The following is a 17,701-nucleotide window of genomic DNA, read 5'->3' as shown; positions in this document are numbered from 1 at the left end:
TTTTATCATCCTAGGATTTAAGTACAATAATGAAATTAATAAGTTGGTTACCGATAAAAGAATTAGCAAGTGTGTGCATGCAGTTGTCGATGTAGTTTTTGGCGTTATGACAATGTCTCAGGAGCTTCATTCGCGTGTAGAGTCATCATAGAATGAACAAGAATTGGTGTCGTTAGGGGTTCTCCTCGCAACAACATTTATTGACAAAATCGGGCGCTTGGAACTCATTCCAATCGCCTCCACATCGGCTTGTCGATCCGCTATCAATGATGACTTAGCATCTCTGGGCACTTGTATCCCTTCTTGACGCCTGGAATACTGACATGGAGGTTGCCGGATCTGTTTTGACTTCGCCGCGCCTTATCCTTCTCCAGGCGCCTAGAAGTTGAGGTGTCACTGATGACTTGAGCCGCCACCTCATCTACTTTGTTAGCCCGAAGTGGTGACACCTGGGCATCTGGATCCTTTCTAGGTGCCTGAATCATCCGATCGTCCGAATCCAATAGGGGCGCCTAGAACTCGAAGTTCTGATCACTTAATTTTCTATATCACAGAGTTAGCACAAAATATATTTTACAGGAAATTAGACAGTTTTACAACTGTCTGGTCTGAACTTTTGGGTTTCTAGTGAAATCTTAGGTTAGATCGATGCCTATTGTTCCCTTCAATGGGATGCGTCCTCACATACTACTCCCAGGAGAATTTATCTTCTATCAACCATTTGATTCTCCAGACGTGATTGAATTTTTGCTTAATATCTGATCCTCGGTTCCCAGAACTTTCCTTCAATGTCCGGTCCTCACTGACCCATCATTCTTCTAAATGTTTGGTCCACTGATCCACCTAGACTTCCTATTGGTGCATGTCTTGATCTGCCAAGTCTTCCTGTTTGATCTACCTAATGAGGACTTCTTGCTCGGTCCACTGACTAGGACTTCCTTGCCTAACTTACAAGTGGACTTTTCCTAATCTACATACTTAGATCAGCTCATTAGTTCACCATATAACCTTAACTTGAATATTTTCCATGATCCAAATATAGGTTTGATTATCTGGTGCTTCCTGCACCAACAAACTTAAGCCAACTCGAGCTTAGGCAACATTGACCAAAGGTTGATTGCACTAATAATCTCTCACTTTTTTATGTTTTATAATATGTTTAAGTTAGGCTAACCTATTAACCTAACATTCTACTTCTTATATTAAAGCATAATTGAAGGTTTCTTAACTTAAATCCTTCATTCTTCCCCTTTGACATACATAAAAAATCTCCATAAAGTTCATTCTCCCTTTGACATACATAAAAAATCTCCATAAAGTTCATTCTCCTTCTTTATTCCTAATCTATGCCAACATCTCAATGAAGGTTCCCTACCTTTTATTTTCACGGAAGTTCAACCTTGAGCATACAGTCCTTCAAATAGTACATATCTCCTCCTTAGTTCAATCATCTCCTCATAACTTCATTCCTTAATCCAGGAAGTCCCTCTCCTATTAAGGAATTATATCTCCTCTTCCTAAATTATTTCTCATTCCTTTAAAGTAGACCTCCTCCTCAAAACATGCTTCCCTTAAATTTTTGCACCAAAAATATTTTGGAGTTCCTAAATCTTAGAAAGTGTAGGACTGAAATAGGTGAGAGGGGGGGGGTGAATCTTGCAAGTAAAAATTTTTCTTTCTTTTATGAAAATAAATATAAATACACAACAGAAAAGCAAATCATAAAGATAAGATCAGTTACTTGGTTCACAGTCCAACGACTGCTACTCCAAGGCCCACGATCGCTTGGACCATTTTTGATTGGCCAATACACTAAATCCTTCTTTTCGAAAACTTTCGGAGAAGAAGAGAAGATGTACAAAAGATGAAGAAAATAGTAATAGACTACTATTTTCTTTAATATAATGCAAGTGAGTAAAGTATACCAACAAAGGATAGAGTTTCATTGTGGTTGTTGGAGATCCTCTTGGCGTAGTAGCAACATCACTTGCACGAACTGAATAGCAAAGAAGGATGAGTTGATGGAAGAGTTAATTACTGAGTCTCAAATCCCGAGGGTTCTTTTATAGGCTTCATTCGGTCGACTGAATGTTGTTCGGTCGACTGATCCCTAGAATTTTCTTCTCTATTAGATCCAATCCCATCTAATCTGTACCTTCCAAAGTTGTTCTGTCGACTGATCTTCCTGTTCAATCGACTGAACGTGGGTTTCCTTCTTTGCTGGATACGGTTCAAATCTGTGCTTATCTTCATGGATTGATCAACCAAACCTATTTAGTCTATCGATCTTGCTATTCGGTCAATCGATACCTTCGATCAATATAAAATTTATTTTCTTGCAAAACAAAGTTAGCACAACAGGAATAGTCCTACAAAATATAATTAGAACAGTTATATAGATGCATGAGTTATTTGATAGTTAGATTATCTAGTCTCAACTTAGAATTTTGAGTTAGTTTCTTAGTCAAATCATCGCTTAAGTGTTTTGTCCCAACTAGGATAAGTCAATCAAGTAGTAATACAAAACATGATCCTTCAATTGATCAAATATGCTGGTCCGATCAACTGTCACACTTGCTTGGAGTTCATTCATCTAAGACTTCTCACTATCTAAGATTAACTCCCTTAGGATTTTTCTTTTACTTGGAGTTCACTTTTCCAAGACTTCTCACTACCTAAGGCTCACTCTCTTAAGATTTTTTCTTTTGTTAAACATCTGATTACCCTTGACTTGCTTAGACTTTACCCTTTGCTAGTTATCTGATTAACGTTAACCTGATTAGACTTTCCCTTTTGCTAGTCATCTGGTCAACCTTAACATGACTAGACTTCTCTCTTGATTATGTCAATCTTGGCCAAACTCCATTAAACATATTGTCAAACAAACATCAAAATATTGGAGGTCGATTGCACTAATAAAAAGTTTCAAATTCTATGTCATGAGGTTAAAAATTCAATTATGAACATTAACTTCCTCAATTCTTGTTCTCCTCCTTTTTAATACTTCTTTTCATTTTCACAAAGAAAGTTCCCTTTGAATAGTTAAAATACCTAGAAGTGATCAAGATAACTGGAACAATTTGATTCAATCAAAATAATCACTAATAGTTAATTTATAGCATCCATCAGTTGATTGATAATTATATCAATCAAGTGTTATTTCTGAAACAGTCAACTATTATTTAAATATTTTGAGTCAAAAATTGAAAAATACATAAGTAATTATATTATTTTCAAAAAATCATGAAAATTCATACAAATATTACTTATATCAAAGACTATTAAGGAAAAATAGTTTTTTAAATAAAATACTTATTATTTTTAAAGAATGACATAAAATTAGAAATAATTGAAACCTTTAATGCTTTACTCTAACTTTGTATCCATACTATCAATGTTGATTTCTATCAACAAATAAAATTTACTAAGTTTTTCCAAAATAATTTTAAAATATTTTTAAAAATTAATTTCCAACTATGATCTATGGCATAATGTTTGTACATTAATTTTTTTTTCATGATTAGTCCATGCGAAATATATTAGATTTGATGATGCTTAGTTGATGCACTATGTTAGCTCTTTGAATTTGACTTATCATTCTAACAGCTTGTATTTAATATGTCTCAATATACACAAGCCATTCAATGATTTTTGTGGATATACAATGGTTCTTGCTAAACTATAGGAGGATTTATCTCTAAGTATTTCTAATTTGACCATTTTACATAAGATGTCAAACATTGTTAATTTTTTATGTATGAAATTAAAATTTATGCATGTGTATTAACATGACATATATCAAATGTATATCTTTCAAAATAATTTAATATATTTGAATGATGCATGTATGACATGATATATATCAACTAAATGTCATGGCAAGATTTAAAGCATATATAATGAGATGACATGATATATATCAGGACACACAAAGCATGGTAGATATAAAAATACCTAGATCTTTAATCTATGTGTCAACAACTAATATTTTATCAAATACAAAATTTGACATAAGTGAACCAACTCTCTAAATGTGCCAAAATCCCAAACTTAACTCACTTTTGAATGTTATCTCACTATGTCATCTTTTAATCAACTTAAAAACTCAATTTTTATTGAGCACATTCTAAAAATCCTCTCAGATAAAATTTAAAATTTTATTTTCAAAATATCATTATACTTTAAAAATATCCTAAAATATCAACTTACCAAGGTTGGGTTAATTACTCTTCTAATCTATGTTGGCCTACTCAATACCCATTTAGTGTGAAGGGATTACACTTTAAGAATCTAATATTTATTGAAATTCCTTGGGTGTATTAGATACTTATTAGGGATAATCTTTTTAGATATCTTTTTAATGACTCTTTTAGACTTCTTAGATGCTTTAGTCATGCTAGTCTCATTAAGGTAAACACTTAAGATAGTCTCTATTGTAAGTTTGTAATCTTAACTTGAAGGTCACTTCTAAGGTCACTTTTATGATAAGATGACTCACTGTCTTTAAATTTTGGTTTGTATCTTAAATCCTTTGTTAGACTAGATAAGACAAAATTTGCTTATGTAGATCAACTTATGGTTTGCCATTTATTTTTTATTCACTGCCATCAATATATCGAATGACAGGTTTCCGGCCTAAATAGTTAGGCATCTAAAAAAAAAATAGTTAGGCATCTAACCATAAATTAATAGTCGTTGTTTCCTAAAATGATTGAGTATCAATCAATCAACCAACTGAAGATTAATGACAGTTAATGATCATTATTCACATTAAGTGGTAAGATTAAAGAAGAGAAATTCAAGCTTATCAATAAAAGCTCTTTTCTAGGCAGTAGGATCATCCATCAGTGAGCAGCTCTTCTCTATGTTTGTTCTTTCTCTTTCCTTGCTGATCCCCTCCTCTTCTTTGTTTTTCAATGATAACGTTAGGGTAGAATTCAATTTGTCATGAAAAATCAGTAGTTGATTACTAATGTGGTCTATTCATTGTATCATTAAAAAATAGCATTTGAACCTCTAAATACTGGTAGAGAGAGAATGAATTTAGTTTAAAGAAATTACGTTTATCACATGCCTCAATTGTGCTCAGTAAAGTTTTAACTTGGCCTTTGAGTCATCTTATAATTTGGCCTCCTAACTACCTCAACTTAGTCTCCTAAGATGTTCAACCGCTTGAGTATCCCAACTTGACCTCTAAGTTAACCATTCAGCTCGACCACCAATTACTCTGACTCATCTCAGTGCTTGAGTATCCTGACTCGACATAGTCGACCAATCATCCAAATTTAACTTAGTCGTGCGACTCGACTCGCCAAGCCGTCTAAGTCCATGTTCTTAGGAACCCTCTTTCTTGGTCCACTAGATAAATCTATAATTTGAACTCCTTTTTTTTCATTTGTAATTTTATATTTGCTCAGTTGAACAGGACTGTAGTCTGCAAGGATTTTTAAAGAACTCCATGCTTTTGATTCACATCTGCTCAGCAGCTATTAGTTTGCATTTCATTATTGCTATTCATAATATTGGTATATTAATTGATTAGGTACTCTTACTACATCAAGCTGAAGTTTCTTAGTATTCCTATTGTCCTCGGGGCCATGGTACCGCGGTAGAACATTCAGGCTGTCACTCAGGCACCCGCGTATTTGCGATTCCCAGCTACAACGTATTTATAGGAATTTTTCTCTAAATGAGGATCGCAATCAAAGGATGCTGGACATCTGGGATTGGCCGCTGCGTGTGCTTCCTGATTTACCCTGGTGGCCAGTGAAAAACTTTGATGGGATCGGACCGATCACCCCAGAGATTGAGTCAATGCGACGTATTTCTATTGCTTTCCTTTCACATTATGTATTCCTTATCGCTGCGCTTCTATGACTCTATTTGACATCAAACCAAAATATAGCTTTCACCCGTAGAGCCTAGTAAATTCTTCACTATTGACAAATTGAGCTTGATGTTTTTCAAGATATCCCTCTTTGTTGATGACAAAATATATGATACAGTGGTAAAACGCTAACAACATACACAAGAATTCACGATTTAAATCTCAATTAGGATGTACTATAGAGTATTTTTCTTTAATGAGATGAAAATTTTAAGATGTTGACTACTAGACGAGAAATTAATTGTACTTTCGGATTTACTCAATGATACTGGAAGAAAGTCGTCCGCCTTCAGATCTAATTGAGTTCAAGGCCCATAAACTTGGACTCTCAAAAAGAAAAATCAAGAATTAATTCCTGCAATGTGTTGTTGTTGAGGTTATGTCAATTTTTCTTCGTCTTTTGGTTTGAATGGGGTAAAAGTTATCACGACATTTTGTTCATTCGTTTAGGTAGTTTTATATATTTGTTTCACATACGGAATTAACATGGGAGCAAGGTTTTATATTTGTTCAGAATGTCACAAGTAAAATTTATAATTTCATTTGGGAAAAAACAATAATTGAGAAGAAAAATATACTTTTCTCAAAATAATAAAAAAATTATAAAAAAATCATGCAAAAATTTGAGATCTCAGCCATTAAATCGGAGAACTCCTCGATCCGAACATCTGATCGAGGACGACGACGACGGCCATCGCGAGGTTCGCGTCAGCCGCCGGCCGCACCACCAGCTGGTACACGTCATCGCCGAATCCCACCCCTCTGACGGCTTCTTTCCGTCGGACCTCCGCCACTGCTCGCCGCATCTCGTCATAAACCGTGCAGCTCCGCCGGGAGTACGACCCCTCCACCTCATACCCGGAGGCAGCTGCGCCCCTACGCCTCCTGCAGGCCGCCACGCGAGCGAGGGCTGCCTTTACGTGGAGGCGGCTCGCGTACTGCTTCTTGACGGAGTAGACGGGGTCGACGGCGTCCTCGCCGTCGTATACTTTCCAATTCTCACCGAGACTCAGCTTCTGCGATCAGTCAAATCTAATTTAATTAGTTCAATGAAACGATTCGAATCCACTCGAATTTTGTCAAAAATTAATAAAAACTAAAAATTGATCCTTAATGGTTCGTATATCACACACCTTTCGCCGGACTGTGAGCAGAGGCTTCCCGTCTGCGTCCATGAGCACGACCTCGCCGGCACGGCCGGAGCCGTAGTTATCGACTCGAAAGACCAAATTGCCTTCTTCATCAAAAACCGTGAAGCCGCTGCAACTGAAGAGTAGAGACTTCCTCCACACTGTCAGCACCCTACTCTTATCTTTCCCGTCGCCAGCGACCTCGACGCCGCCGGCTATGCAATATGCTTCAGTGTTGGGATGAACCTTCGCCATGATCCTCCGACCTCTGGTTTCTCCGGACGGCAAACACAAAGAGATCTGTGCTTGAGCCCCTTCAACTTTTGCTTGTTAGAACTTAGAAGAGAGCTAAAAGACGTGTCTATATAAATACATTGAGGTATAGACCGAAATGCTGAATGTGATTTAAGAGGAAGAAGGCAATAATTGAATTATTTTTTTAATTTTTTTGTAAATGAAAAACTCAATAATTCTGGAGGGAAAGTGGTAAGCAACGAGTGGACTAGGGCTGCTTGACTTCCGATCCCGTTGGGAACTAATAAAATAATAATATTTTTTAGAGACGAAAACGCTAAAAATTAAAAGGATTCTTCTTTTCTATTTTTTTTTATAATTATAAAAAGCACTCATCACTTTAATATATTCCTTATACCCGTTTTACTAAATCATCAAAAGTTAGGCGACAACAAAACAAATACAAATACCTTTTATTCTATAATTTTAAAAATAAAAAAGCCATTTTGATTTTTGCCATGTGAAAAGTCAGAATATGGCAAAATAAATGGGTGAGATGGCTGGAGTGAGGACCCCGTTCACAAATTGGCAATAATTTTGGTCAAATGGAGTGGAATTGTCACATCACTTGACCTGAATTATTGAACAAACACAACGAACGTGTTCCCCGTGTTTAAATAACGTGTTGATCTTCTAGCAGGTCGAGTCAACATAAAACAAATGTCTTTATTATTTTGTTATTTGGCAAAAATGAAAAAGATATTTTTTTTCAAATATTCAAAAAGCCCGTCTTTGGATTTTAATCAAAATGACGTTTTTGATACTGTTCAGTTAAGTAATTTTATCATTCTACTCTCAATATGATATTCGACCGGATGGGATAGTTTACATATCAATTTTGGATTGTTTGCTGATCGATTTCATCCCTAAACCCTAAATTAGTTGGCTAGAAGGGAGTATTTTGTGCTTCTTGGAAAACAAACCGACTATTTTGAATCCTCCTGCTTCAAAATTCCTCATTCACTCTTTCCCATCTTTAATGATCAACTCCACTGCACTGTCTGCTTGCTGCCTCCTCAGCTTCCTCTCTATCGTAGATATGTTCGCATTTTATGACATGTTTAGGGTTTGGTGTTTGTCGAGGTTCAAAACTCCACTTCTGCTTGCTCGACCGTCTTTGTCGATCAGCTCCACCACTTTAGAACTCCACGACACATCTATAACGGTTGCATAAATGTATATTTTACAATTATAACAAATAATATTAAAATCTCTGACACTCTATACTATCCATCCATATTTTATAGGGTTGATTTAATATAAGAATTTGATTAACTGAATTAATATTAATTTTTATTGCATATATTCCACTTATAATTCTTTTTCTTTACACTAGACTTATTTTCAATCATGCATGTCCAAACATTTCAAAAATTATATAAAAATGACAAAGAAAAGATAATTAAATATATCTTCTATCCTCTTAATAGTTAAGATGATTACTAGCATTTATTAGTTATAGACCCCAAGGAAGATCAATTTATTTATTATAATTTCCTCGACTTTATAAAAAATTATACTTCTATGTATGATAAAACTATAAGTATTCAATTATTGATTATTATAATAAATTTTTAATATGTATTGATTAATTACTAATGTAATTTATGTGCAAATGTCATTTTTTTTAAAGTATGTATATGTCATACTTTGACAATTGACATTTAGGGTTAGCAGTTAGTTTGTCAAGTGATTTTAGTGTAATTTAAGTCAATAGTCCAACACAAGTTAAATCGTAAGTATATATTTAGGTTTTATATTTTTGATTGCAAATAGATTCTTAAAAGTTAAAAAACTTTATCTAGCTAGATAGATTGTTTTTGTTTTATGATGTGCTATGCTAAGAATTTAATATTACGAAGATCAACTTTATTCCGACAATCTATAATGAAAGCTTATAGATTTAGGGTTGAACATAAAATTATGACAGGCAAAAATTAGACAAGGAACCTTTAATGTAAAATGATATGATTCATGATGCATGTTCATAAATAACAGTTTGATGTTGTAAATGATATGATTCATGATGTATCAGTAGTTCAATGTAAAAAATAGTTCGATGCAACAGTTCGATGTAAATAATAGTTTGATGTTGTAAATACAAAATTCATGATGTTCGATGTAAAAAATAGTTTAGTTATATCAAGTTCTATTTAACAGTTCATTATTGTTGTTTCACATTATGATTGTATAATCGAATTGGCAGTTTGATATTGTTTTGGTTGTATCAAGTTTTAGTTTAATAGTTCATTATTGTTGCTTCACATTATAGTTATATAATCAATTTGGCAGGTTGATGATTTATAGTTTAGGATATTATTTTGTATCTTTACAATTAGCACCACAATGGTGCTAATCCTTGAAAAACAACATCACTACCTTTGACATCTAGAAACATTGGTTCTGATATTTCAAAACTAGCAACATAGTTTTAAAAATTTCACCATGCGTGCCAATTGACACGGACTCATATTTAATGGAGGAGGCTCACAACTAGGATTGCACACCATATATACCCTCTCCACACTCATCTCTTTCATTTCTTGACAATTTTGAATAAATCCAAATCCCCTATGTCTATCAATGGATTTTGATTAAAATTTATTGATGGACTTAACAAGCTCCGATTAGACTTATTCCAACTCTTATAAGATTTTGTAATTCCTAGGAGTCCAAGTGTGTCCTCCATTATCATCGTGAAGCATTTCCAACATTGCTCAAAATACTTAGAAAGTTTCAGACTTTATGTCAATGGACACAGACTCATAACTTTTTTTTACTAAACTCAAAATCAAGCTTTCAAACCATATCTACGTTCTCCATACTCACCTCTTCTATCTAATCTGAAGTTTTCAAAAATCCAAGTCTCATAGGTCTTGACAATTTTGAATAAATCCAAATCCCCTAGGTCCATCAATAGATTTTGATCAAATCCTATTGATGGATTTAACAAGCTCCGATTAGACTCATTTCAACTCTTATAGGTTTTTGTAATTCCTAAGAGTTCAAGTGTGCCCTCTGTTATCATCGTGAAGCATTTTCAACATTGCTTAAAATGCTTAGAAAGTTTCAGACTTTGTGCCAATGGACACAGACTCATAACTTTTTTTTACTAAACTCAAAATCAAGCTTTCAAACTATATCTACGTTCTCCATATTCACCTCTTCTATCTAATCTCAAATTTTCAGAAGTCTAAATCTCATAAGTCCATCAATGATTTTCAGTCAAAATTCATTTGATGGACTTATTTAGTTTAGATTAGGCCCATTCCAACTCCTATGGAATTATTCATTACATCGGAGTCTAAATTTTGCATCCTTTAATGTTTGAAGACCTTCCAAGCAGAGCTCAAAAGCTTTTTAAACTTTCAAACCACTATGGTCTTGTTCTTTTAAGAACAACACCACAGTGGTGCTAAACTTTCGAAACCATCACCAATGTGTGTGTCAATTGACATGCAAGCATAACTTCATTTAGAGACTAAGGACCATGATTACACACCATATATATCTTCTACACACTCACATATTCCATTACATGTCAACTTTTCATAAATTCAAATACTCTAGGTAGATCAATGAATTTCGATCAAAACTCATTGATGGACCTAAAGAATTCTGATTGGACTCATTCAAAGTGATACAGATTTATGAAGTGCAATAGAGTCTACTTGTGCTCAAAAATATCAACTTGAAGTCATTAACAACAGTGATCAAAAGGTTTTCAAATTTTAGCCTTTTAGGCAATTAGCACATACACATCTGTTTCAGCTAAATACCGTGGATGATCAAGCTACCGATCAACAAACGGGCAAACGTGCATGCTCCCCAGAAACAACCACCGAAAGGGGTGAAAGATCTTGAAAAATACTATAAGAAGAGAGTTAGAATGGTGCCGAGGATGGATCCTAGAAAGCCACTCCGATGCTTATGTTAGGGTTTTATAAGAGGAAGGAGATTAAGGGCTTGATGAAATTAGAGTTTTGTATGTGCATCTCTATGCCCATGGGTATGGGCAGCCTTTTATAGAGTTCAATGTATCCAATTTTCGAAACATAAGAAGCCATTTATGATTTGTTCCAAGATACATACTACCGTTTATGGTGTGTTCTGATATACACACTTCTATTGTCCATATCTTTTAGGAGGCTTTTCTTGCTTTCTGGGAGAAACAGTCTTAGGGTTTCATGCTCTTGTAGGCGAACCAGTCTTATGGGCTCAACTTGAAAGCTGACAAAAAGAAATATGATGTTAAGATGAGGTCGACACTCGAGACCAATTAGAAGCCAAAGTTGGGACCCGAGGCGTGAGGCTGAGGTTGGGGCTCGAGGCTTGAAGCTAAGGTCAGGGCCTGAGATCAAGTACAGGTTGGCGCCTGAGACTAAGATGAAGTCAGCACATGAGACTGAATAGAGGCTAAAGTTGGGACCCAAGGCTTGAAGCCAAGGATGAGGCCCGCGGACTCGAGGCTTGAGGCCAAGGTCGGGGCTCGAGACCGAATAGAGGTCCGCGCCCAAGACTAAGATAAAGTTGGCATATGTGATCGAGTAGAGGCCGAGATTGGGATCCAAGGTTTGAAGCCGAGGTCGAGACTCGAGGTTTGAGGCTACTCGAGGTTTGAGGCTAAGGTCGGGGGTCTAATGAGTGGCATTTTCTACGGATAAATTAGGGTTAGATCGAACCGGTTTGGACCGTATTTCATATCATAAATAGGGATTTTGGACTATTTCTTTATTTTGGATGAATTTATGGTCTTTATTGTAATTTGTACTAATTTATGGAAATTTATGGAGATTAATTAGTACCTTTGATTTTTATAGGAAATTAGAGTGGAATTAATTAATTTTGGAGGTTCAAATTGAAAGAAATTAAATTGGCTCGAGTCGGATTCGAATCGGAGATCAAGTTGACTTAAATCAGATTGAATTCAGCCTCTCATTCTCATTGGATTCAGCCAAATCAGATGAGATTTATCAATTGAGCTCATCCCAATCCATCAGCCGGCCCACATGTATCTAGCCCAAATTTAATTGCCAGTCTGGTTCAATTCAAATCTCCGGTTCAGCTGAGCTGCGGTTCACCACATTTGACTTAAACCCGATTCCAGCCCAATCAAGCCCAAATCTGCAGCCCAATTCAACAGCTCAGTCCAATTTCGCCGGTTCGGTTCAAAATCAAGCCCCGGTTCAGTCATTCCGCCGGTTCAGTGAGGAATTAAAGCGGCGGAGCTAGGTTTTGCGAGGGGGGGGGGGCTCGAGATCGCAACGCTAGGTACTGTTTCTTCCTCTTCGCTTTTTCCTGTTTCTTCCCTTTCTCCTCTGTTCTTCATCGCCGAGCCTCCCCACGCCATTCCCTCCGCCTTTGTCGTCTTCCCCCGAGTCCCTGATCAATGCTGAGCGGCGCTGGCATCTCGAAGATTTCCTTGTCGCTGAACCTCCGCACCTTCACTGCCGTTTGCTATCTGTGGTTGTGAGTGATTTCTCCAGCTGTGGACGACCGACGACAGCCTTCTCCTCCGCGCTCACAGAAGCTCCGACGGTAGCCGGACCTGGTCTGTGATTTCAGCTGGGACTCCACACCAGCCCTCTGTCTGTGATTTCAGCAGAGAACCACCGACCACCCGCTTCAATCTCCGTCATCACCGGAAGCTCCCGATCATCACCCCGGCGAGTTCATCTTCCCCGGCGCAAGGTTTCATCCGGTTGTTGGCTTCGTTCAGTGATGAATCAGGGAATCCCCGAAACCCTAGCTTGTGATTCAATGCTATTAGTTTCTTTCTTCTTTTGCTATTTTATGTGTTCTGTTTTGTTCTTGTTCTGTTTGTTCCAAATCAAAAACCCCCTTTCCATTGTATATAAGTGTTGATTTATAACCTAACTTTGATATTAACTCTAATTCATAACTCTAATTGTTCATATTGATTTCTAACTCTAATTCTAACCTATTCTTTGGTAATGTTAATCTATTAATGTGTTAAGTGAATAAGAAACACTGTTGGATGGTCTTGATGTTGTTCGGGTCTTGAGATTGGATTCTGAATAGAATGGTGAATGTTTGATTAAGTGTTGACTGTGTTTGAATGATTATTGAGTGGTTTATTTAGTGGTAATCTTCAATCGAGGTTGAGTTGGTAGTTGTATGAGCATACTATTGATATGAGTTGGATTGGTTAATGCTTATGAATGTGGTTTCTTGCTATGTTGCTGAATTTGTGAAAATGAATGCAATTGTTTTGTGTTGAACCATTATAGGCTGTTTGAAATGTTTATGAATGAGATAGTGTTGTTGATGTTGTCTTGTGTTGAATGATACCATATTAGAATTTGTTAAGATCTGTTGTCAAGCTGTAGAGTGTATCGAGTTGAGCATGGAATTAATGTTAACAACTTTTGAAGTTAAATGTGTGTAGTTGTTTGGAAATGATATTAACCGGTTATGCGATATGATGTAATGTTTGTGATCACATGTAAATAGTGTTGTACAATTGATTCATGCATGAATAAAATATTGTGAATATATTTATGTGTTGTTGTATGTTGATAAATAATTCTGTAAATTATAGGTTATTGTAAATATGATTGTGGATTGTTGTTTGATATTGTAAATAATAGGATTAAATTTGAATAATTGAAGTTTGTAAATTAGTTAGATGAATAAAACACAATAAAGCCCCATAACAGTTCTAAAATAACATCCTGTCATTGAGTCCGAGAGAGAGACGACCCGGACCTCCCTATACCACTTAAGGCGATAATAAGAGGTTTGGTAAATAAATAAATAATTAATTTTGATGGGTGTGAGTGAAAAAATAAATAAAGGGATAAAAAGTATATAAATAAAACCCACACAAGCACAACCGCATCAGGGTCGTGGACCCGAGGATGAGGTTGCCAACCTGCTATCCTTCTAGATTTATCTAATCCTCCTAGATTTGACTAATAGCTCAACATCATTCTGGATCTCGCAAGGCATGTCATGGCTGCAAACTTCCATCCCATATGACACGATTACAAGCCTCCCCAATTAGTCTAATCAAAAGAGGCATAGTTCAACTGACTAGACTGTGCTGAGATATTATTGAGATATCCCGTTCAATGACCTTGTTGAGTTGTCATTAAGATATCCAGCCTGACGAGCTATTGTGTCAATACCTCATCAGGACAATTGGCCAAGCCCTCATTTTCGTGGGGATAAGACATTGCATTTATTGATCACGATACGCTAGATCATATATCAACCTTATCCTTGGTGTGTCGCATGTCACATTAATGGCAAACGTGCGTTATCCACCTCGAGCTATAAGAATACCTTGCCGCATTAATGGTGATGGCATGCGAGGATGTTTCTACTGTTGCTTTGTATCTGCCTCCTCAATCTGAATGTAATGATTTTGATCAATGAATGAATATCTTTTTCTTATCACTTTTTGTCTTGACATCAACCCCTAAAGTAATGAGTCTTCAAAGAATATGAAAATCCTTTGCACAGTAATATTGATTAAGTAATTGATAGGGATATGTGGGCTCTTGGTAAGGCCAAGGCATAACTTGAGTCGAAGGGCTATGTGTCTATCTTAAGGCTATCATGAGCTCAAGCACAGTGCTCTGTGCATGTCGTAAAGCTATGTTGCGAGCTCGGAGCTCGATGCTACATGTTTATCGTAAGGCTATGTCACGAGTTCAGGGCTCGATGCTCTATGTCTATCATAAAGCTTTGTCGTGAGCTTCAGGCTCGGTGCTCCATGTCTTTCATAAGACTATTTCATGAACTCGGAGCTCGGTGCTCCGTGCTTGTTGTAAAACTATATTGTGAGCCGAGGCTTAGTGATTCATGTCTTTCGTAAGGCTATGTCCTAAGCTCGGGGTTCGGTGCTCTATGCCTATCGTAAGACTATGTCACAAGCTAGGAGATCAGTGCTCCATGTCTGTCATAAGGCTATATCACGAGCTTGGGGCTCTATGTCTGTTGTAAGGCTATGTCGCAAGCTCGGGGCTCTGTGTCTTTCGTAATGCTATATTCTGAGCTCAGGACTCTGTGCCTGCTGTAAGGTTATGTCAGAAGCTCGGGGCTCAGTGCTCCATGCCTGTCGTAAAGTTATGCCATGACCTCAGGGTTTGGTGCTTCGTGCTTATCGTAAGGCTATGTCATGAGTTCAGGGCTTGGTGCTTCATGCCTTTAGTAAGGCTATATCTCGAACTTGGACTTACTACTTGGTGTCTGTCATAAGGTTATGTCGCTATCTTGGGGATCGATGTTCTATGCATAACATAAGGCTATGTCGCGAGCTCAGGGCTCGGTGCTCCATATCTGTCGTAAGGTTATGTCGTGAGCCTGGGGCATGGTGCTCCATACCTGTCATAAAACTATGTCACGAGCTCGGGGTGGGACTCGATACTCCATGCCTATCGTAAGGGTATGTCATGAGCTCGGGGCTCGATGCTCTATCTTTATCGTAAGGCTATGTCGCAAGCTTAGGACTCGATGTTCCATACCTGTCGTAAGGCTAAAAAGCAAGGGACAAAGATGTGAGAAGAAAATAATATTTTATTTAATATAATGAGTTGGTACAATGGGAAAGTAGATCGATAACTAAATAGGTCAAAAGTCCGACATCTAGCCCCATAACCTAAGTGTGATAGGGCCTAAGATGGGTGGCACTTCAAGGTCTGTCGAGTTCTCTTTCTTCAAAATATTCCAAATAATAGGATCCACTAGTGAATCAGTGAGTGACTTGGTAAGATCCTTTCCATTATGGTTCTAATTTCCCGACAACTCCCACAGACTTTATTTTTTCCAAAAGAAGTCTCCTACCTAAAAAGAATGAGGAATAACTCGTTTATTATAAGTTTGGCACATGCGTTGGCGGTATGAGGTAAGTTGTGCAGTTGCTCTCTTCCTCATCTCTGTAATAAGGTCGAGCTCTAGGAGTCTCTTGTATGAGTTATCTTTCCATAACTGTCGATACATGCAGATTCAAGTCCGATTTCCACAGGAAGTATTGTTTCCCCATCGTAGATGAGATGGAAAGGAGTTATCCTTATGTTGTCCCTTGGAGTAATATTGGTTTGATGATTTGCTTAATATGCCCTGTATTTAGGGGGAGTTTCTTTATAACATGGTGGAATGAAATTATAATGAACATCTAGAAAATTTAGTGTTTCCACATGTTTCTTATTATATCTTATACATTTTAAGCTATGGAGATGATTTAAAATCTATAGGCTTATTAAATTTTGATACATTGACTCTAAAGTTTCATTTCTTGATACATAGTATCAAAGTAGTGTTTTAATAATGAAAATTATATGAAACTATTTTTCTCCAATTACAAATGGTTTGATTAATCATAGTGTCAAATTTTAGAATTTTTTGACTTAAACTGAATTAGTTATGCTTTTTCAAAGTTGGAACTGAAAAATAAGATTATCAGGGAGCAGTCGACTGCGACAGACACCAGTCGACTGTTGTCCCTATTTTCAGAGTTGTGCCGAATCTTCAATGGATTTTGATTCTACTTTGCCACCTATTAGTCAATGTTTACTCTATTCCTTGATTCAAAGACATGCTAAAACTTATAACCTATATTGTTGGTGCTTGAACAAAGGAGAAGTAAGGGTTAAGGGGGAGAAAGTAACAATGTTTGTCATGATAAATGCTCCTTCTTGAAACTTTGTTTACTTATTCATATTTTCTCTGTTAATTAATATTGCTTTTTGCTGTATGTCAAAAAGGGGGAGAATGAAATGGTAAAGTTAGGCTTTTATGATTATTCATGGTTATCTATTCATGCTTAGCTTTTATGATGTTCATTAATGCTTATTAACTCTGATTAGAGCATTATTACTGAAGTTATTTATTGAGATATTATACATGTTGTATTAAAGACCTAACTTAAATGATTTTTGCCAAACATCAAAAAGGGGGAGATTGTTGGTGCAATTTTGCCCCAAGTGATTTAGATTTTAATGTTTGGCTAAATCAGTTTAAGTTAGGCAATATTTATGATCTGACATGTGTGACTTGAGTTCACAGGAAAGTCCAGGAATGAAGTCTTGGCATTTGGTGAAGTCCCGGAGGCGCGGCCTCTTGGCAAAGGATGAAGTCCCGGAGGCGAGGCCTCTTGGCAAAGGATGAAGTCCCGGAGGTGAGGCCTCTTGGCAAAGGAAGACTTAGCACGATGAAGCCGAGGGAAACGTCTCAAGCTAGTGCACGAGGCTTGTGGAAGGCGTTTGAAGACTTGCATCAAGGCTAAGGGGTGAAGAATAAGCTGAAAGGAAAGTTTTCTGCTTGAGCAGTCGACTGGCCCTGCCAGCAGTCGACTGGTGATTGATCAGAAGCACACACACAAGCGAACAGAAAGATCAGTCGAGTGAGCAGTCGACTGGCATCA

General features: G+C 36.8%; 1 protein-coding gene across 1 annotated transcript; it reads right to left on the bottom strand.

The window, feature by feature from the left end:
* Window positions 1-6,447: 6,447 nt before the first annotated feature.
* Window positions 6,448-7,391, bottom strand: LOC141812571 (protein LURP-one-related 8-like). Its single transcript, XM_074700578.1, has 2 exons — window positions 7,021-7,391; window positions 6,448-6,903 (listed from the first exon to the last, which is right to left on the bottom strand). The coding sequence occupies exons 1-2, from the start codon at window positions 7,270-7,272 to the stop codon at window positions 6,526-6,528; spliced, it is 630 nt and encodes a 209-aa protein (XP_074556679.1). The 5' UTR covers window positions 7,273-7,391; the 3' UTR covers window positions 6,448-6,525.
* Window positions 7,392-17,701: the final 10,310 nt, after the last annotated feature.

This window comes from Curcuma longa, chromosome 19 (assembly GCF_044706935.1).
Source record: "Curcuma longa cultivar G26 ecotype Majalengka, Jawa Barat chromosome 19, ITB_CL_G26_1.1, whole genome shotgun sequence".
Taxonomy (NCBI): domain Eukaryota; kingdom Viridiplantae; phylum Streptophyta; class Magnoliopsida; order Zingiberales; family Zingiberaceae; genus Curcuma; species Curcuma longa.
Note: the sequence above shows the minus strand (reverse complement) of the source record. Positions and strands in the feature narration are given on the sequence as shown.

What these genes read in the sequence shown, in the direction of transcription:
- LOC141812571 (XM_074700578.1), bottom strand. Translation starts at nt 7,272, where the DNA reads ATGGCGAAGGTTCATCCCAACACTGAAGCATATTGCATAGCCGGCGGC. An exon ending in TGCTCACAGTCCGGCGAAAG is followed by an intron (nt 6,904 to 7,020) that starts GTGTGTGATATA and finishes GACTGATCGCAG; the next exon opens with AAGCTGAGTCTCGGTGAGAA.